Raw genomic sequence first — 22,199 nt, forward strand, 5'->3', positions numbered from 1 at the left:
AATACACTGAATCAAATGAAATTCCTGGTGCTTTTTGTTTTATGTGTTAAAAAAATTCAATTTTGGTAGTAAGTTTATTGACTGTATTCACACTTTTTATTCGGATAGGAGAAGTTATGTCACTAATTATGGAAATCTCACTAAACAATTCAATATGGAAAGGGGTATTTTTCAAGGGTGCCCAATATCCCCATATTTATTTCTATTAGTCATTGAAACTATGGCACTTGCCGTTCGTCAAAATACCAATATTAAAAGTATTCCAATAGAAGGTAATGATCTGAAAATCTCCCTGCTAGCAGATGACTCTACATGTTTTATTGATGGGTCTCCTCTCTCTCTTAATTCATTATTTGATACCATTGGTAAATTTTCTGGTTGTTCTGGTTGTAAACTTAATTTAAATAAATCAGAGGCTATATGGATTGGCTCCAAGTGGGGATCTCTACAACAACCATTATCTGAAACGGGTTTAAAATGGAATAAAGAATAGTTTAAGACATTGGGAATACACTTTTCTTTGAATACCAACCGTTTGTTTGACCTTAATTATAAGACAAAACTTAAGTCAATTGAAAATGCTCTGAATTGTTGGCGCGCTAGAAATTTATCCCTAGTTGGGAAGATCTGTGTCGTAAAGACCGTATTGTTGCCTCAACTTTTATATATGTTCTCTGTGTTATGTATTAAGATACCAAAATCTTTTTTTAAAACATTGAATACAATTTTTTATAAGTTCATATGGAATGGAGGCAATGATAGGGTCAAAAGACAATTCATGTGTAATGATTTTTCGTTATGTGGTTTAAAAATGATTGACCCCTATTCATATACTATTGCTCAGAAAATGTCTTGGGTGAAGATGCTACTAGACGATAATTATATAAGCTTATGGAAATCCATTGAGCTTTCTGTTTTAGTAAAGTTCAATAAAGAAAAGAACATTTTATGGAAGGCTCATGCCCCGGACCAAATTTTGAACAAATTATACTCGAGTCAATTAGCTGATTCCCTTCGAACGTGGTACATTTTTAGAGAAAACTTTGTGAAAGCTGAATTTGATATGGCTTTTTGTTCAATTGGATCTTGTCAATGTATTTGGTTTAATAAGAATATTAGCTCAAAATCCAAAAATTATTTTTTGTATCAGGGTTGGATTGATAAAGGTATTATTTTTATAACTGATTTGCTTAATCCTCCTCAACCTGGTAGCAAACTTTTTGAAGAATTGATACTTGATTACGATATTAATCCTAGGGATAGGAGGAAATACAATTTTCTTATGAAAAATGTTCCTTCTGATTGGTTGTTCTCATCAGATCTTAATCATGATGTAATCTTTGATGCCTTTGTCAATACACTTGTGCAAGCTAGGAAGGTTCCCAAATATGCTTATAATGTCATACTAGAGCCACATGTTCCCGAAAAGAAATTAACATTCTGGAAAGAACTTTCTGACCCTAACCCTGTTGATTGGGACAAGATTCATATTGATAATTTCAAATGTTCTATAAGCACTCGCATTCGTTCATTTTATTTCAAACTATTTCATAAAGCCATAGCATTAAATAACTTTTTGTTCAAAATTAAACGAAAGAATTCTCTTAATTGTTCATTTTGCGATAATGAACCCGAGACTTACCTACATATTTTCATCGAATGTCAGACTGTAAAATCCATTTGGGATGATACCATTAAACTATTAATCAGAAGATTAATAAAGTAATGAATTTTTCAATATTTGAAAGAATGTTTGGCTATGAAAAGGATATGTTTTTGACGTATTTATTTCTTATGCTTAAATACTACATTTATTTATGCAAATTTCAAAGTAAAATACTCAATTTTCAGGATTTCAGAACTTACATAGACTATAATAAAGATCTTGAATATCGTATTGCAAAAAAGAAAAACAAACTGCCCTTGCACTTTAAAAAATGGAAGTTTGTCTTATAATCCTGTTTTATAATGTTGTAAATGTTGTAAATTTACTTTTCGTGAGGTTTTGATCTGCGTTTTACTGCTTTTTTGTAATGTTTTTATAATAATTTGTAAATATTGTGATTGTTTTTTTTATTGTTTAATAAAACACATAATTTTTTTTTTAAAGTACGTGAGACAATAGGTTGGCTAGTTATTTTTGTCTTCCATTTGCAAAGTTCACCTGTTAACTTCGATGAATAATTTGAGAACCTTGAATCAAAGGGAAGAGAGAAATGGAGTATTAGGCCAAATAAATTGATTCCTAGTTTCTTGTTCGATTTTTTCAATATATATCATCATAAATTTATGATTTGTTAACATCATAATTATGGTCTAATAAAATCACACATAGAGAAAAGGGGTCGCCACGAGCTAAGCTTGGACTCACGTCCTTGTTATAAGCAAAACATGTTAACCCCCCAAAAATATGTGAACAATGCATAGTGGAATAGCGGAACATAAGCATGAAAGCGGAAGAGAGAGAGAGAGAGAGAGAGAGGGTATGGAGAGGGAAGAGTTGCATTTAGATAGTATTAAGTGCCAATGGAAAATGTAAAGTCTGGAATACCGAACACGATCAAATTTATGGCAACTGAGATTTTCATATTGTAAGGTAAAACGATACTTTTCGTGGACATACAAATGCTTCTGGGTGAAATTCGAGAAAAATTGTATTGATTGTATTAAATTTGGACATGCATTTCAAGGGCTCAAAACAATGTGGAAGTGCATTTTATTCTCTAACTGTCTAGTTGCCCTCAAGATCACGGATGCCGTCGTCACTGTTCCCGCTTACTTCAACGATGAACAGCGACAGGCGACGAAGGACGCAGGTGCGATCGCTGGCCTCAACGTCCTCAGAATCATCAACGAGCCCACCGCTGCCGCCCTCGCCTACGGACTCGATAAGAAGCTGAAGGAGGAGCAATATGTCCTCATCTCCGATCTCGATCCTGGTCATTGATGATGATATCTTCGAAGTGAAATCGACAGCCGGTGACACTCATCTCGGAGGAGAAGACTTCGATGATAGACTAGTCGATTATCTTGCTGAGGAGTTCAAGCGAAAGCATAAGAAAGACATGAGGTCCAGCCCAAGATCGCTTCGTCGCCTCCGCACAGCAGCGGAGCGAGCAAAAAGAACACTGTCAAGCAGTGCTTCAGCAAACATCGAAGTTGACTCACTATGCGAAGGCTTCGACTTCTACACCAGTGTCAGCAGAGCACGATTTGAGGAGCTGTGTTCAGATCTCTTCAGAAAGTGTTTGCAGCCAGTAGAGAGGGCCATCATTGATGCTAAGATCGACAAGAACAAGATTGACACCGTGGTACTTGTCGGTGGATCAACACGAATCCCAAAGATCCAGAAACTTCTCCAGGAATACCTCAACGGCAAGGATCTGAACAAGTCTATCAATCCTGATGAAGTTGTTGCCTATGGTGCTGCTGTCCAAGCTGCTATCCTCTCTGGCGACCAGATCGAAAAAATCAAAGATGTTCTTCTCGTCGATGTGGCTCCTCTCTCTCTTGGCGTTCAAACAAAAGGAGGTGTGATGTACTCGAAGGAGAAAGAGCTATGACCAAAGACAATAATCGACTTGGCCAGTTTGAGTTATCTTGTATACCTTCTGCACCTCGGGGCGTCCCTACGATCAAAGTCTCTTTCGACATCGACGCCAACGGCATCATGAACGTCACTGCCAAGGACGAGAGCACGGGTCGTAGCAACAAGATCACCATCACCAACGACAGCGGAAGGATATCTAAAGAAGACATTGATCGGATGATCAACGATGCCGAGAGATTCAAGGCCGAAGATGATGCTCAGCGGGAACGCATCACGGCCAGGAACCAACTCGAGAGCTATGCCTTCAACGTCAAGTCTGCAATCAATATCGGTAGAGAACAAGCTTAGCTCCAGCGACAAGGAAGTTGTGACAAAAGCAGTTGATGACGTCGTTACTTGGATGGATAACAATTCTTTGGTAAACAAGGAAGAATTCTCGTTCAAGTTAGAAGAGTTGCAGAAGACATGCTCTCCCATAATGGCTAAATTACACGCAGGTAGCAACTCGGATCACCCTGGACCACAGGCCAACTCATCGTCATCAGGCAGTGGTGGGCCTACTGTTGATGAGGTGGATTAAATTCCAGCAATCGTCATCATAGGTGTTGTGGTCTAGTGGATAAGTCACCCGCCCGCAGAATACAAGGTACGGGGTCAAATCTCAGCCCGGCACTAACGTCCTTTGGCAAGTCGATAATCTACTTTTGCCACTCTCCGCCCATGCGTTAATGGGCATCAAGTAGGATGCAAACGTTAATGTAGTTTGCTCAGCATTTTGAGCGTCTATTAAATGTCGCCTGACTGGAACACTCCCAAGGGAGCAGAGATTGTGCTTAAATTGTTTTCGGACAAGCCTGAATCTGATGAACGGGATAATAATATATATTTTTTAAGCACTTAGAGACATTGTCAATGTAAAGCGCTATATAAAAGCGATGAAAAATGGAAATATTTACAATGGATTTCCATTTACACGTCGGGTCAAGTGTGATGTTAACGAGTTAAATTTGACAAATCAGATCCCCAATGTATGCTTTAAATTATGTTATAAGAGTTATGTAGCTCATAAATGTAAATTAAATTTCACATCAACTGCTTGTACTGGCGAATTTCTCGTCATAATGCTTAAAAAAAACCTCTTTATTTTGTTCAAATAATATTCCAGATGACTAGTCATTTAGTATGTTTTGCACCTTTTTTTGTATTTGTATAGCGACGCCATAGTGGAGTGTATGTAATCTATTTTGCTCTATTTCGGTCAAGTCACGAGCAATTAATAACTGGGTCGTACCAAATGGTGTTTGTTCAGGAATTAAATTTATTTTAAAGCTTACCATATTAGTATTTTTATTTGTTATCAACTTATTATTTATTTAAAAAAATTATGTGTATTATGCTTAAGTGAATAAAGTATATTACTTATTTGATAAGGAAAGGAAAAAACTTGTACATCGTATTATCTGGTTTATTAGATGGTATTTTTGGAAAGGGAAAGAAATAGAAGAGTATCTATATAAGTATGGATGTCAAAAGGAGTGGAACAGTTAGGAGAAGAGGGAGACTTCACAGAGAGACTGCAGACAGAGAGAGGGAGAGAGAGAGAGAGAGAGAGAGAGAGGGGGAGGAAGATAAAGAGGGGGAGGGGAGACGGAGGAGGAGAGGGAGAGAAGAGAGGTATAAAGACAGATGGAAAAGAGATTGTGATAAGAGAGATAATGAAGAAGAGTTGAGATAGAGAGATAGAAAGGTGAGAAATAGAGAGACGAGGAAGGAGAGAGAGAGAGAGAGACAAGAGAGACAGATAGAGAGGAGGTGAGAATTTTTTTTGATGTGGCACATGTCACTTGTGTTCAACTGAGATCAATATACTGAAACAGAAAGTGACAATGAGAGACACAGAGAGGGATACAGAGAAAGAGAGCAAATAGGGGAATGTGAGATAGTGTTAGGTGTTCTGGATGAGAAAGAGAGAGAGAGAGAGAGCGCGCGAGAGAGATAGGGAGGGGGTATAGACAAGTATTTTATTCATATTTGAAATTCTAGTCAGCCATTCTTTACTTGGGCCTGTTCTTATTTCTTTCTAATAACTACATAATTTTGCAGAAATTAATGAATCGATTTATTTAGAAAAATGAATAAGTCAGTAGAATAACTACCTAGATAATAAATGACATGTTCCCTGTGGGCTTCTGTCACAGTGGTAGAGATTGATTTCTTTTCTTGTCCACCATACAACGTACAGACTTTCTATTACTGTTTGCTTGTGACGTATTTTTAGTATTATGCACGTCGCATAATATATGGCGAGAAGAGAGCACAGTCTACTATAACGTCACAATACTAGTCGTGTCACCGCGGACGTTCGAGAACAAGCTGGGTTTTCCCCACTTCCCTTCTTTGCAATCGCAGTCCTTGTTGTTTATTATTTTCCTATCTAATGAATTGTGTTCATTCTCGAAGCTTCTCTGACTGGAAGCTGCTCTAGACGCGGTGTTTGGTGACTCTCTGAGAGAAAAGAAGGCTGATATTTTCAACTGAAAAATTCTTCTACGATATTTGTTCTATTTCTACAGCTGTTTAAACACTTTGAGACCAGAATTCCTGCAGATAGTTGTTAAACAGATACGCAGATATTTGCAGACGGTTTAATTAGTGAGAACTTTACATTTTGAAACGGTTTTTTCATCAAATACTTCTACAAGAACAATAACATGGCACCAGGAAAAGCACCAGCGATTGGAATCGATTTGGGTACCACCTATTCTTGTGTTGGGGTCTTTCAGAATGGGAAGGTGGAGATCATTGCTAACGATCAAGGAAACCGGACCACACCGAGTTGTGTTGCCTTCACAGATACAGAAAGATTGATCGGTGATGCCGCAATGAATCAATTGGCAACGTAAGTATATTATACCTTAGCCTATGGACTTTTACCCCCCAAAATCGTTAAAAAAATCTTCTTCTTTTTTTTAAAACAAAAAGCACATCCACCCCGACGTATGTTATCACTAGCTATTTCATTGGAACCCTCATGTCCCATTGACTTTTGAAAGTTCACCCACCGTAAGTTGATCAAAATAGGTCACAAGCTCGCCATTGCCTATATAACACATGTGCAAAAAGTCGAACTTTAGACTCAATTTGCACGCGATTGTAAGATTATAGGTCAAGCACGCGAAGGATAACAAGCATGAATTATCATAGATCATTTCTGATTTGTTCATTATGGCTATTTCAGCCAACCCCCCACCGTAATGTTTCCATTTAGTATAAGCAAGCATTTTGCCGAGGTAAGCAAAAACATGAATATTCATGAACGCCATGGACTATTCGATTATTTACAGAGGGGTGCAATTGTGCACCACATCAAACTCCCCTATTTTCAGTCAAGTATTTTATTGTATTATGTAGTTTGGTAGGTTTATTTTAATAACTGTTAATGATAGTTTAAAGATATGGAATAGGTTCTTGTATTTTATATTTAGCAAAGCAATCTCACATACAAAATCACTATCAAGTGTCGTCTGATCCGCCGATTGCCGTCTGCTATATGTTCAAGGCACATTTATCTGTGGACTGTGATGTACACAGTTTACTCGTCATTGTAGATTTATGATTAGCCATCTGTCATGTATCAGTCTTTAATTGTTGACACACATACAATTACCCCACACATGAACACTCTCACTTCCCCTCCCCAACACACCATTTCCGCACACACCGGTTCACACATCATACCCAATGGCATATACACCCTCCAACATAGTGGAACATTCTAGTTTGGTAGTGACGGCGAACTAGCTACGTTTGTGCTGGCAATTAATGGTACAGCGAGCGAAAATGAGACAACCGGAGCAATATGTAGATCTATAAGCTCAGGAAAGGTTACCAAAAGTCCTTCTCAGGAACACACACATCGTACCCTCAAGCATGGGTGTCGATTTGTATCCGTGGTTGGGGGGGATGATAGTGGCCAAAATATTTTCGGCAATAGATCAAAGCAACCAAGAGGTAGAAGCGTGTGGCAGGTTGCACCCCTTCCCTTCCGAGTTATTAACTTTTTCAATTCACCCTCAATAAAGATAACATTTCAGAGAATATAAGAGTGGTAATAAAATTAATAACATCCTAAATGTTAGTCCTGACTCTTGCCTGCAGCGTAGGCCTACCAGACTGATGTCATATATTAAAAAAATATATATATAGACATTACCAAAAAATAATCCAATGGTGAGAGATATCAAGATGTGAAAGTATTATGTTACCAGTGGGAAAATGCATTAATAAGCAACCAGGAAAGGTTCATGTAGACAGGAAACTCTTTATTTCCTGGTGATAGACACATACATTTTATGAATATTGATGTCTCCAAACAACATTCATCGTGAAAAACCCATTCCAATATTCTGTGTAAGGATATCTCCCAAAACATAGTTCTCATTAGTAAATGAAAAACATATTGCTTTTGGTTCCAAGCGCGTAGCCCGGATTTCATTTTAGGGGGCGGTAGTGAGCACGCGAAGCGTGCGATTCACTTACCCCTAGGGGGGTGGGTGCAGGGAGGGGGGAGTTCACTTTGGCGTTTCATTAAATTATTAGAGAAAGAAGACGATTCGTTGTACCGTTCTCGACTCTTAATCCTTGTTTGAATCAAGTTCACCTTCCTCCGCGCATAGCGCGGAAGCTCTGACGTTTCATTAAATTATTAAAGATAGAAGACGATTCGTTGTACCATTCTCGACTCTCAATCCTTGTCTGAATTCAGTTTTCCCACTCCCGCACGAAGCGCGGAAGCTTTGACGTTTCATAAATTATTAGAAGAAGACGATTCGTTGTACCGTCCTCGACTCTTAATCCTTGTCTAAATTCAGTTTCTTTTGACGTTTCATTAAATTATAAGAGAAAGAATAATAATAATAATATTTAATTTTTATATAGCGCTTAATACAAATGTCTCTAAGCGCTTTACAAAATATACTATTACCCCGGTCATTGGAAGACGATTTGTTGTACCGTTGTCTACTCTTATGCTATAGTCACATTACCCAAAAGTAGCCTGCTCGGCGGCCGAGCGGCGAGTTTTTAACCAATTCTGCCCGGCGGCTGGCCGGCCACCGAGCGGAGGCCGCCCAGGCACCGCTCGTTTTTAGGGCATCGCTCGGTCGCCGCTGAAGTTTTAGCGCGGAGTTAAAATTTGGGCGGCGCCTGCTCACTTTTCACTCGCCGCCCAAAATACGCTCGGTGGCTGGGCGGTCGCCGCCCGGGCACCGACCTAATCGCTGGGCGATGCCTAATTACAGCAGCGACCGAGCAGGCTACTGATCGGTCGGTCGCTGCTCTGATTTGTGACCATAGCTTTAATCCTTGTCTGAATTCAGTTACCCTTCCTCCGCGCATACCGCGGAAGCTTTGACGTTTCATTAAATTATAAGAGAAAGAAAACAATTCGTTGTACCGTTCTCGACTCTAAATCCTTGTCTGAATTCAGTTTCCCCCTCCCGCGCGAAGGGCAGAAGCTTTGACGTTTCATTAAATTATAAGAGAAAGAAAACGATTCGTTGTACCGTTCTCGACTCTTAATCCTTGTCTAAATTCAGTTTCTTTTGACGTTTCATTAAATTATAAGAGAAATAAGACGATTCGTTGTACCGTTCTCTACTCTTAATCCTTGTTTGAATCAAGTTCACATTTTTTCTTCTTTTTGGCCGGCGTTTTAGTAGTGGGGGCGACTGCCCCCACTGCCCCCCCCCCCTGTCTACGCGCCTGTTTGGTTCTTCATTTTGACTCTCTTCGGAGGGTAATAATGTCCTGATACGGTCGGGGCATGCATCCGCTCCGTCTTATATGCACCTGAATGTTATCATGCCACAACTGAATCCTTTCTGCGGGAAACTCAATTCAATGAAACAGAACATCAATGATGCAAAATTTAGTTCTCAAAATGACAGAAAAATTCTACTCCTGATCTCATGCAAACTGTCTGTTTCTTAAAAACATAATATAAAACTTACGTTCCAACTACCAAACAACAAACTTCCATTATCTACTTCTACACCCAGATATACTTATGATACCAGATACGCAAAATTATGAAATGAAACAGGAACCTACTGGAAAGCATAGCTTGTTATTGTAGGTTCCCAAGAATAAATATAATATGAACATTATTTTCATGAATCATTTTAGAGTGTCTTAATCATCACAATAAAGTAGATATAGTATAATAAAATATTTTCATAAACCATTTTAAAGTATCAAATAATCAAAAAATACAAAAAAGGAAAAGAATGACAAAACGGGACACAAAGGACGGGAAACTGACATAATAAGATGAGACAAGACATGCCATCTTGCGAGTACTAACCATTAACTCTCATCGGGCTCTCATCATTAATTTTTCTCTTCATTTTGTTTTTTTGATGGTGAATTATTGGGGGGGGGGTTGATTATACAGGCCACCCCCCCCCCCCACCTGAAATATTGGGGGGGGGGGGATATATCCCCCTCCTCCCGGGATCGACACCCATGCGGCCTCAAGAAAGAAAGATTACCGACAATCCTTTTCAGGACTCCCCTATCCTTTCCCTCTCTCATATGGAGCGACGGTAAGCATGTATGTCAACATGCAAGCCGATTATTATGCAAGCCGATTTATTGTAAGGAGCATCTAACATTTTCTATGTTTAAACAATTGTTTATCTAAAACTATTATTTAAAAAGATAAAATTTAATGACGGGTGAACAAATTAAAACATCTTTTTATAAACAAGAATCTCACGACAAACTTATTATCGTTACAGGAATCATAAGAACACAATCTTTGGTGCCAAACGTCTTATTGGGAGGAGATTCACAGATGAAAACGTGCAATCAGACATGAAGCACTGGCCTTTCACCGTCATCAATAAAGGAGGCAAGCCAATGCTACAGGCAGAGTACATGGGAGAGAAGAAGACATTGACACCAGAAGAAATCAGCTCAATGGTTTTGACCAAGATGAAGGAGACAGCTGAGGCTTATCTTGGTCAGAAGATCACTGATGCCGTCGTCACTGTTCCAGCTTACTTCAACGATGCACAGCGACAGGCGACGAAGGACGCAGGTGTGATCGCTGGCCTCAACGTCATCAGAATCATCAACGAGCCCACCGCTGCCGCCCTCGCCTACGGACTCGATAAGAAGCTGAAGGGGGAGCAACATGTCCTCATCTTCGATCTCGGTGGTGGTACGTTCGATGTCTCGATCCTGGTCATTGGTGATGATATCTTCGAAGTGAAGTCGACAGCCGGTGACACTCATCTCGGAGGAGAAGACTTCGATGATAGACTAGTCCATCATCTTGCTGAGGAGTTCAAGCGAAAGCATAAGAAAGACATGAGGTCCAACTCAAGATCGCTTCGTCGCCTCCGAACAGCAGCAGAGCGAGCAAAGAGAACACTGTCAGGCAGTACTACAGCAAACATCCAAGTTGACTCACTCTACGAAGGTATCGACTTCTCAACAAGTGTCAGCAGAGCACGATTCGAAGAGCTGTGTTCAGATATATTCAAAAAGTGTCTGCAGCCAGTGGAGAGGGCCATCAGTGATGCTAACATCGACAAGAACAAGATTGACACCGTGGTAATTGTAGGTGGATCAACACGGATCCCGAAGATCCAGAAGCTCCTCCAGGAATTCCTCAACGGCAAGGATCTCAACAAGTCTATCAATCCTGATGAAGCTGTTGCCTATGGTGCTGCTGTCCAAGCTGCCATCCTCTCTGGCGACCAGAGCGAAGAAATCAGAGATGTTCTTCTAGTCGATGTGACCCCTCTCTCTCTTGGCATTGAAGTAACAGGAGGTGTGATGTCAAAGCTCATTGAAAGGAACACAAACATCCCTACAAAGGCAGCCGATGCCTTCACTACTACTGCTGACAACCAGTCTGTCATAGATATCATAGTGTTCGAAGGAGAAAGAGTAATGACCAAAGAAAACAATCGACTTGGCCAGTTTGAGTTTTCCGGTATTCCTCTTGCACCTCGGGGCGTCCCTGAGATCGAAGTCACTTTCGACATCGACGCCAACGGCATCATGCACGTCACTGCCAAGGACGAGAGCACGGGCCGTAGCAACAAGATCACCATCACCAACGACAGAGGAAGGATATCTAAAGACGAAATCGAGCGCATGATCAACGATGCCGAGAGATTCAAGGCCGAAGATGATGCTCAGCGAGAACGCATCGCGGTCAGGGACCAACTCGAGAGCTTTGCCTACAACGTCAAGTCCGCAATCAATGACGCATCGGTAGAGCGCCAGGTCAGCTCCAGCGACAAGGAATTCGTAATAAAAGCATTTGATGACGTCATCACTTGGATGGATAACAACTCTTTGGCAAAGAAGGAAGAATTGTCGTTGAAGTTGAAAGAGTTGCAGAAGACATGCTCTCCCATCATGGCTAAGTTACACGCAGGCAGTAACTCAGGTCATTCCGGACAATAAGCCAACTCATCGTAATCAGGCAGTGGTGGGCCCACTATTGTGATGAGATGGATTAAATGACAGCCATCATCATGGAATTCCTTTTACATGTCGGGCCAAGTGTAATTTTAACCTTAACTTTGACAAATCAGATCCAAAAATATATTTTATATTATATTTTAATTTAAGATCAACTGTTTGAACTGACGAAATTTTTGTTAAATATGCTTTAGAAAAATAACTGTTTATCTTTAATCAATTTATTCAATTAATGTTCTAGATGACTAGTCATTTTAGTACTTTTTCTCCTTTAATGTAATTGTATAGCGATCCCATGGCAGAATACATCTACCTTTCATCTAGGTTGCTCTAGAAATGTTGGAGTAATTAACTAAAAAATGATATTTCCCTCCAATATATTGCTTAATTTGCATAGTTACTACCCTTATCCTTCAATATTTGAATTATGGGACATTAGCATGGGGCAACTCCTCCAAAAATCAACTGGATAAATTATTGTTGCTACAAAACAGGGCAATGAGAATAATTTGTTATAAGAACAGATTAGTCCGTTCAGATCAATTGTTTTATTGCATCATTGCTTTAAACATATTTGATTTACATAATTTGCGTCTGGATTATATTGTGTATCAACTGAATCTGGACGAGTTGCCTCATGCATTAACTTTGTTGTTTTTAAAAAATATGAGAGATTCCACGATTACCCAACGAGACAATCTTCTTATTACCATATTCCAATGTTAAGAACTCTTTGTAAGCAGAATTTACGCTGGCCCGATCTTTTGGAATTCTCTTGATTAGTCTCACCAAGTATGTTGCATTTAAACGTAATCTGAAGTTAAAGCTAGTTTTAAAGAATCTATGTAACATTATGCTCATTTGCTTCAAATGCAAGCCATTATTCATTTACATTTTCCCTTGGGCTTTGATTTATAGCAACCAATGTCGCTCAATGATAGTCCATGATAGCTGCAGAATGCAAACTTCAGTGTCCCTTTCTTGTGCTTGTGTTCTTTTGCTTGTCTTGTCATGATTATATTGTCTTGTTTTGTTTCGTCCCATTTTCCCCATCTTTTCCTTGTATTTTCTACTTTATGATACATTGTACTATGATATTTTATGTTAGAGAACCTAAATTACAAGCTATGCTTTCCTAAGTTTCCACCGTAATATAGCAAGCAAACATTTTCTTAGTCTCTATTGTTTACTTTTACTGTATTGCATGTACCATAGTTATGTATATTTCTCGTATGTTAATATTTTAATTGGAATGAATTTTATTTGCTGTTATTTTGGAAATAAATGAAATGAAAAATGTCGGTCAAGCCACGAGCAAAAATCTTAGACGTCACGAGCAGCATGTGTTAAGGAAATATAAGTTCAAAGCAATATTCTAGAACTTAAATTAAGAACATTGAATAATTATATACATAAGCATATTCATTCATTTCTAAATTTTACTATATTAGTAGTTTCATTTGTTATCAAAATTATACATTATGATATAGTGAATAAAGTTTATTACTGATTTGATAAACAAAGGAAAAAACTATTATCTGAACTTTATCGTAGATCAGGCACGTAGCCAGAGTTTGATGTTTGGGGGGCACATACATGTAATCGATCGAGGTAAAAAAAAAAAGGGGTCTAAAAAAGTTCAAACCGATCTTGGAAAAAAAATTGGGGGGCACGTGCCTCGCTCTCTCCCTCGCTCTCTTTCTGTTTTGTGTGTGTACTATCGCCATTCAATTGGTGACATGCATGTAACCCCCCCCCCCCCGTCATCCTTCGTCTTCAGCATTGTTACGAAAAATGCATCTAGTCGACGATAGTCCTTACAGACATGATTATAAAAATAATATTGGAATATAAACGAAGATGATCATAAAAAAAAGATGCGGTCGTGTATACCGTACTCACTCTTGTACTTTATGGTTCGCTATAGAGTTTGAGAACAAAAGTGGTATTACAAAGCAAATGCAAGAGCATAATAATATCATCAGTTTGTGTAATTACCTTTCATCTGACAAAATAATGTAAACGAGGACAATATTTAGCTTAAATATTTCCCCTGTTATTTGGTCCCAAGTGGAACAGGTAGCATGTTATTTGAAGTACGTGAGACAATAGATTTTAAACGCATTCATTCTAATACCCAATTTAACCCAAACACTTTATGGGATTCCTTAAAATGTACAGTCACCGGCTTTTGTATACAATATTGTGCCCGAAAAAAAAGATAGAAAGAAAAGCTAGTAAAGACAATCTTATAAACGAGATAGAAGAAGTTAATTTCAAATTGAGTTTTGATAATAATAATGATCAACTTATTTTGGAACGGGACAAATTAACAGTAGTTTGAACACAATTTTGGACCAAGAAACTCAGGGTCTGATTATACGTTCCCGAATTCGTTGGGCAGAAGGAGAAAAGAGTTCAAGATATTTTTGTAATATGGAAAAAAGAATAGGGGAAAAGAAAAGTATTTTTAGAATTAAGAATGATAACGATGATTTTGTTGTAGATTAAACAAAGTTGTTGGAGGAAATCCATGTATTTTACCAAAATGTGTATAAATCACAAAATAGAGACAACAATCAAAAAGACATTAACACATTTTTGGATCATATTGATATCCCCCAATTGGATGATGCTGATAAAGGCTTTTTAGAAACTCCTATTTCCAAACAGGAACTCCTGGAAACGATTACTTCAATGAAACACAATAAATCACCAGGTCTTGATGGCCTACATGTGGAATTTTATGTTGTTTTTTGGAATGATGTTAATTGATTCTTTTAATTTTTCAATACAACATAGATTAATGTCTTTTTCCCAGAGGAACGGTATTATTACTTTGATCCCCCAAAAAGATAAAGATAACTTGTATTAAAAAAATTTCAGACCCATATCTTTGTTGACTGTTGATTATAAAATTTTAGCAAAAACCTTTGCCAACCGCCTTAAAAAGTGTCTCTCAAACTTAATTCACACTGACCAGTCTGGGTTTTTAAAGGGACGGAATATTAGAACCAATATCCGCTTGATTATTGATATAATCGAATACACTGAATCAAATGACATTCCTGGTGCTTTTTGTTTTATGTGTTAAAAAAAAATCAATTTTGGTAGTAAGTTTATTGACTGTATTCACACTTTTTATTCGGATAGGGGAAGTTATGTCACTAATTATGGAAATCTCACTAAACAATTCAATATGGAAAGGGGTATTTTTCAAGGGTGCCCAATATCCCCATATTTATTTCTATTAGTCATTGAAACTATGGCACTTGCCGTTCGTCAAAATACCAATATTAAAAGTATTCCAATAGAAGGTAATGATCTGAAAATCTCCCTGCTAGCAGATGACTCTACATGTTTTATTGATGGGTCTCCTCTCTCTCTTAATTCATTATTTGATACCATTGGTAAATTTTCTGGTTGTTCTGGTTGTACACTTAATTTAAATAAATCAGAGGCTATATGGATTGGCTCCAAGTGGGGATCTCTACAACAACCATTATCTGAAACGGGTTTAAAATGGAATAAAGAATAGTTTAAGACATTGGGAATACACTTTTCTTTGAATACCAACCGTTTGTTTGACCTTAATTATAAGACAAAACTTAAGTCAATTGAAAATGCTCTGAATTGTTGGCGCGCTAGAAATTTATCCCTAGTTGGGAAGATCTGTGTCGTAAAGACCGTATTGTTGCCTCAACTTTTATATATGTTCTCTGTGTTTTGTATTAAGATACCAAAATCTTTTTTTAAAACATTGAATACAATTTTTTATAAGTTCATATGGAATGGAGGCAATGATAGGGTCAAAAGACAATTCATGTGTAATGATTTTTCGTTATGTGGTTTAAAAATGATTGACCCCTATTCATATACTATTGCTCAGAAAATGTCTTGGGTGAAGATGCTACTAGACGATAATTATATAAGCTTATGGAAATCCATTGAGCTTTCTGTTTTAGTAAAGTTCAATAAAGAAAAGAACATTTTATGGAAGGCTCATGCCCCGGACCAAATTTTGAACAAATTATACTCGAGTCAATTAGCTGATTCCCTTCGAACGTGGTACATTTTTAGAGAAAACTTTGTGAAAGCTGAATTTGATATGGCTTTTTGTTCAATTGGATCTTGTCAATGTATTTGGTTTAATAAGAATATTAGCTCAAAATCCAAAAATTATTTTTTGTATCAGGGTTGGATTGATAAAGGTATTATTTTTATAACTGATTTCCTTAATCCTCCTCACCCTGGTAGCAAACTTTTTGAAAAATTGATACTTGATTACGATATTAATCCTAGGGATAGGAGGAAATACAATTTTCTTAGGAAAAATGTTCCTTCTGATTGGTTGTTCTCATCAGATCTTAATCATGATGTAATCTTTGATGCCTTTGCCAATACACTTGTGCAAGCTAGGAAGGTTCCCAAATATGCTTATAATGTCATACTAGAGCCACATGTTCCCGAAAAGAAATTAACATTCTGGAAAGAACTTTCTGACCCTAACCCTGTTGATTGGGACAAGATTCATATTGATAATTTCAAATGTTCTATAAGCACTCGCATTCGTTCATTTTATTTCAAACTATTTCATAAAGCCATAGCATTAAATAACTTTTTGTTCAAAATTAAACGAAAGAATTCTCTTAATTGTTCATTTTGCGATAATGAACCCGAGACTTACCTACATATTTTCATCGAATGTCAGACTGTAAAATCCATTTGGGATGATACCATTAAAACTATTAATCAGAAGATTAATAAAGTAATGAATTTTTCAATATTTGAAAGAATGTTTGGCTATGAAAAGGATATGTTTTTGACGTATTTATTTCTTATGCTTAAATACTACATTTATTTATGCAAATTTCAAAGTAAAATACTCAATTTTCAGGATTTCAGAACTTACATAGACTATAATAAAGATCTTGAATATCGTATTGCAAAAAAGAAAAACCTTGAATCAAAGGGAAGAGAGAAATGGAGTATTAGGCCAAATAAATTGATTCCTAGTTTCTTGTTCGATTTTTTCAATATATATCATCATAAATTTATGATTTGTTAACATCATAATTATGGTCTAATAAAATCACACATAGAGAAAAGGGGTCGCCACGAGCTAAGCTTGGACTCACGTCCTTGTTATAAGCAAAACATGTTAACCCAAAAAAAATATGTGAACAATGCATAGTGGAATAGCGGAACATAAGCATGAAAGCGGAAGAGAGAGAGAGAGAGAGAGAGAGAAAGGGTAGGGAGAGGGAAGAGTTGCATTTAGATAGTATTAAGTGCCAATGGAAAATGTAAAGTCTGGAATACCGAACACGATCAAATTTATGGCAACTGAGATTTTCATATTGTAAGGTAAAACGATACTTTTCGTGGACATACAAATGCTTCTGGGTGAAATTCGAGAAAAATTGTATTGATTGTATTAAATTTGGACATGCATTTCAAGGGCTCAAAACAATGTGGAAATGTATTTTATTCTCTAACTGTCTAGTTGCCTTCAAGATCACGGATGCCGTCGTCACTGTTCCCCCTTACTTCAACGATGAACAGCGACAGGCGACGAAGGACGCAGGTGTGATCGCTGGCCTCAACGTCATCAGAATCATCAACGAGCCCACCGCTGCCGCCCTCGCCTACGGACTCGATAAGAAGCTGAAGGGGGAGCAACATGTCCTCATCTTCGATCTCGGTGGTGGTACGTTCGATGTCTCGATCCTGGTCATTGGTGATGATATCTTCGAAGTGAAGTCGACAGCCGGTGACACTCATCTCGGAGGAGAAGACTTTGATAACAGACTAGTCCATCATCTTGCTGAGGAGTTCAAGCGAAAGCATAAGAAAGACATGAGGTCCAACCCAAGATCGCTTCGTCGCCTCCGCACAGCAGCGGAGCGAGCAAAAAGAACACTGTCAAGCAGTGCTTCAGCAAACATCGAAGTTGACTCACTATACGAAGGCTTCGACTTCTACACCAGTGTCAGCAGAGCACGATTCGAGGAGCTGTGTTCAGATCTCTTCAGAAATTGTTTGCAGCCAGTAGAGAGGGCCATCATTGATGCTAAGATCGACAAGAACAAGATTGACACCGTGGTACTTGTCGGTGGATCAACACGAATCCCAAAGATCCAGAAACTTCTCCAGGAATACCTCAACGGCAAGGATCTGAACAAGTCTATCAATCCTGATGAAGTTGTTGCCTATGGTGCTGCTGTCCAAGCTACTATCCTCTCTGGCGACCAGATCGAAAAAAAATCAAAGATGTTCTTCTAGTCGATGTGGCTCCTCTCTCTCTTGGAATTGAGACAGCAGGAGGTGTGATGACAAAGCTCATTGAGAGGAACACAAGAATCCCAACAAAGGCAACCCAGACATTCACAACCTACTCTGACAACCAGCCAGCCGTCACCATCCAAGTACTCGAAGGAGAAAGAGCTATGACCAAAGACAATAATCGACTTGGCCAGTTTGAGTTATCTTGTATACCTTCTGCACCTCGGGGCGTCCCTAAGATTGCAGTCTCTTTCGACATCGACGCCAACGGCATCATGAACGTCACTGCCAAGGACGAGAGCACGGGTCGTAGCAACAAGATCACCATCACCAACGACAGCGGAAGGATATCTAAAGAAGACATTGATCGGATGATCAACGATGCCGAGAGATTCAAGGCCGAAGATGATGCTCAGCGGGAACGCATCACGGCCAGGAACCAACTCGAGAGCTATGCCTTCAACGTCAAGTCTGCAATCAATATCGGTAGAGAACAAGCTTAGCTCCAGCGACAAGGAAGTTGTGACAAAAGCAGTTGATGACGTCGTTACTTGGATGGATAACAACTCTTTGGCAAACAAGGAAGAATTCTCGTTCAAGTTAGAAGAGTTGCAGAAGACATGCTCTCCCATAATGGCTAAATTACACGCAGGTAGCAACTCGGATCACCCTGGACCACAGGCCAACTCATCGTCATCAGGCAGTGGTGGGCCTACTGTTGATGAGGTGGATTAAATTCCAGCAATCGTCATCATAGGTGTTGTGGTCTAGTGGATAAGTCACCCGACCGCAGAATACAAGGTACGGGGTCAAATCTCAGCCCGGCACTAACGTCCTTTGGCAAGTCGATAATCTACTTTTGCCACTCTCCGCCCATGTGTTAATGGGCATCAAGTAGGATGCAAACGTTAATGTAGTTTGCTCAGCATTTTGAGCGTCTATTAAATGTCGCCTGACTGGAACACTCCCAAGGGAGCAGAGATTGTGCTTAAATTGTTTTCGGACAAGCCTGAATCTGATGAACGGGATAATAATATATATTTTTTAAGCACTTAGAGACATTGTCAATGTAAAGCGCTATATAAAAGCGATGAAAAATGGAAATATTTACAATGGATTTCCATTTACACGTCGGGTCAAGTGTGATGTTAACGAGTTAAATTTGACAAATCAGATCCCAAATGTATGCTTTAAATTATGTTATAAGAGTTATGTAGCTCATAAATGTAAATTAAATTTCACATCAACTGCTTGTACTGGCGAATTTCTCGTCATAATGCTTAAAAAAAACCTCTTTATTTTGTTCAAATAATATTCCAGATGACTAGTCATTTAGTATGTTTTGCACCTTTTTTTGTATTTGTATAGCGACGCCATAGTGGAGTGTATGTAATCTATTTTGCTCTATTTCGGTCAAGTCACGAGCAATTAATAACTGGGTCGTACCAAATGGTGTTTGTTCAGGAATTAAATTTATTTTAAAGCTTACCATATTAGTATTTTTATTTGTTATCAACTTATTATTTATTTTAAAAATTATGTGTATTATGCTTAAGTGAATAAAGTATATTACTTATTTGATAAGAAAAGGAAAAAACTTGTACATCGTATTATCTGGTTTATTAGATGGTATTTTTGGAAAGGGAAAGAAATAGAAGAGTATCTATATAAGTATGGATGTCAAAAGGAGTGGAACAGTTAGGAGAAGAGGGAGACTTCACAGAGAGACTGCAGACAGAGAGAGGGAGAGAGAGAGAGAGAGAGGGGGGGAGGAAGATAAAGAGGGGGAGGGGAGACGGAGGAGGAGAGGGAGAGAAGAGAGGTATAAAGACAGATGGAAAAGAGATTGTGATAAGAGAGATAATGAAGAAGAGTTGAGATAGAGAGATAGAAAGGTGAGAAATAGAGAGACGAGGAAGGAGAGAGAGAGAGAGACAAGAGAGACAGATAGAGAGGAGGTGAGAATTTTTTTTGATGTGGCACATGTCACTTGTGTTCAACTGAGATCAATATACTGAAACAGAAAGTGACAATGAGAGACACAGAGAGGGATAGAGAGGAAGAGAGCGAATAGGGGAATGTGAGAGTGTTGAGGTGTTCTGCATGAGAAAGAGAGAGAAAGCGGAAAGAGAGAGGGGGAGAGAGATAGGGAGGGGGTATAGACAAGTAATTTATTCACATTTGAAATTCTAGTCAGCCATTCTTTACTTCAATAGGCCTGTTCTTATTTCTTTCTAACTACATAATTTTGCAGAAATTAATGAATTGATTTATTTATAAAAATGAATAAGTCAGTAGAATAAGTACCTAGATAATACATGACATGTTCCCTGTGGGCTTCTGTCACAGTGGTAGAGATTGATTCCTTTTCTTGTCCACCATACAACGTACAGACTGTTATCTATTAATGTTTGCTTGTGACGTGTTTTTAGTAGTATGCACGTCGCATAATATATGGCGAGAAGAGAGCACAGTCTACTATAACGTCACAATACTAGTCGTGTCACCGCGGACGTTCGAGAACAAGCTGGGTTTTCCCCACTTCCCTTCTTTGCAATCGCAGTCCTTGTTGTTTATTATTTTTCTATCTAATGAATTGTGTTCATTCTCGAAGCTTCTCTGACTAGAAGCTGCTCTAGACGCGGTGTTTGGTGACTCTCTGAGAGAAAAGGAGGCTGATATTTTCAACTGCAAAATTCTTCTACGATATTTGTTCTATTTCTACAGCTGTTTGAACACTTTGAGACCAGAATTCCTGCTGATAGTTGTTAAACAGATACGCAGATATTTGCAGACGGTGTAATCAGTGAGAACTTTACATTTTGAAACGGTTTTTTCATCAAATACTTCTACAAGAACAATAACATGGCACCACAAAAAGCACCAGCGATTGGAATTGATTTGGGTACCACCTATTCTTGCGTTGGGGTCTTTCAGAATGGGAAGGTGGAGATCATTGCTAACGATCAAGGAAACCGGACCACACCGAGTTGTGTTGCCTTCACAGATACAGAAAGATTGATCGGTGATGCCGCGATGAATCAGGTGGCAACGTAAGTATATTATAACATTTCCTATTCCCCACTCCTGATGACGGTTAGTCAACCTGTTCGAAACGTCGAGCCCCTCCTAATGTCCATTCTCTTCAACCGGCGCTATACATCTTAATATAGCTCCGTTTAGTTTCATTTGACAACGCCCCCTATCGGCAGAGTCCAGCAGCCTATCATGTACCTTAGCCTATGGACTTTTACCCCCCAAAATCGTTAAAAATTCATTTTTTTTTTGGTTGAAACGAAAAGCACATCCACCCCGACGTATGTTATCACTAGCTATTTCATTGGAACCCTCATGTCCCATTGACTTTTGAAAGTTCACCCACCGTAAGTTGATCAAAATAGGTCGCAAGCTCGCCATTGCCCATGTCAAGATATACAAAATAGCCACAACGACTCTCATAAATGAGTTTTACAGACTTTTATTTGACAACTACACCAACATCTAAATTCATAGACATCTGCTGTTACAGAAATATTACATATACGTAAGGTCATTTAATTACTCCAATACCCAAAAGTGTAATCCCGTCTAAAGTTAATTTCCCAATTCATATAAATCTGCTGTTACACAAATATTACAAATACGTACAGTCATTTAATTATTCCAATACCCACGAGTGTAATTCGTACAAGTTAACTTCCCAGTTTTTAAAGTGTCCGAAATTAAGACAATTGTCCGAAATAAGGCGAAAGCCTTCTGCTTGGTATTTGCTATATCAAAAGATCAAATACCGACATGGTTCCTACGACGATTCGATGCTTGAAGACTCGTGAAGGTTGATGTCCCGTAATCGCTTGTTACG

General features: G+C 38.5%; 1 protein-coding gene and 2 pseudogenes across 1 annotated transcript; all 3 read left to right on the plus strand.

Moving 5' to 3' along the window:
- Nucleotides 1-2,686: 2,686 nt before the first annotated feature.
- LOC115929150 lies at nt 2,687-4,145 on the plus strand (annotated as a pseudogene).
- A 1,672-nt stretch (nt 4,146-5,817) lies between these two features.
- Nucleotides 5,818-12,590, plus strand: LOC592025 (heat shock 70 kDa protein IV-like). The gene is made up of 2 exons (XM_030997486.1): nt 5,818-6,449; nt 10,351-12,590. The coding sequence occupies exons 1-2, from the start codon at nt 6,262-6,264 to the stop codon at nt 12,032-12,034; spliced, it is 1,872 nt and encodes a 623-aa protein (XP_030853346.1). The 5' UTR covers nt 5,818-6,261; the 3' UTR covers nt 12,035-12,590.
- A 4,934-nt stretch (nt 12,591-17,524) lies between these two features.
- Nucleotides 17,525-19,087, plus strand: LOC115929090 (annotated as a pseudogene).
- Nucleotides 19,088-22,199: the final 3,112 nt, after the last annotated feature.

Source organism: Strongylocentrotus purpuratus, unplaced genomic scaffold (genome assembly GCF_000002235.5).
Source record: "Strongylocentrotus purpuratus isolate Spur 01 unplaced genomic scaffold, Spur_5.0 spur5_scaffold_4, whole genome shotgun sequence".
In the NCBI taxonomy this organism is placed as follows: Eukaryota; Metazoa; Echinodermata; class Echinoidea; order Camarodonta; family Strongylocentrotidae; genus Strongylocentrotus; species Strongylocentrotus purpuratus.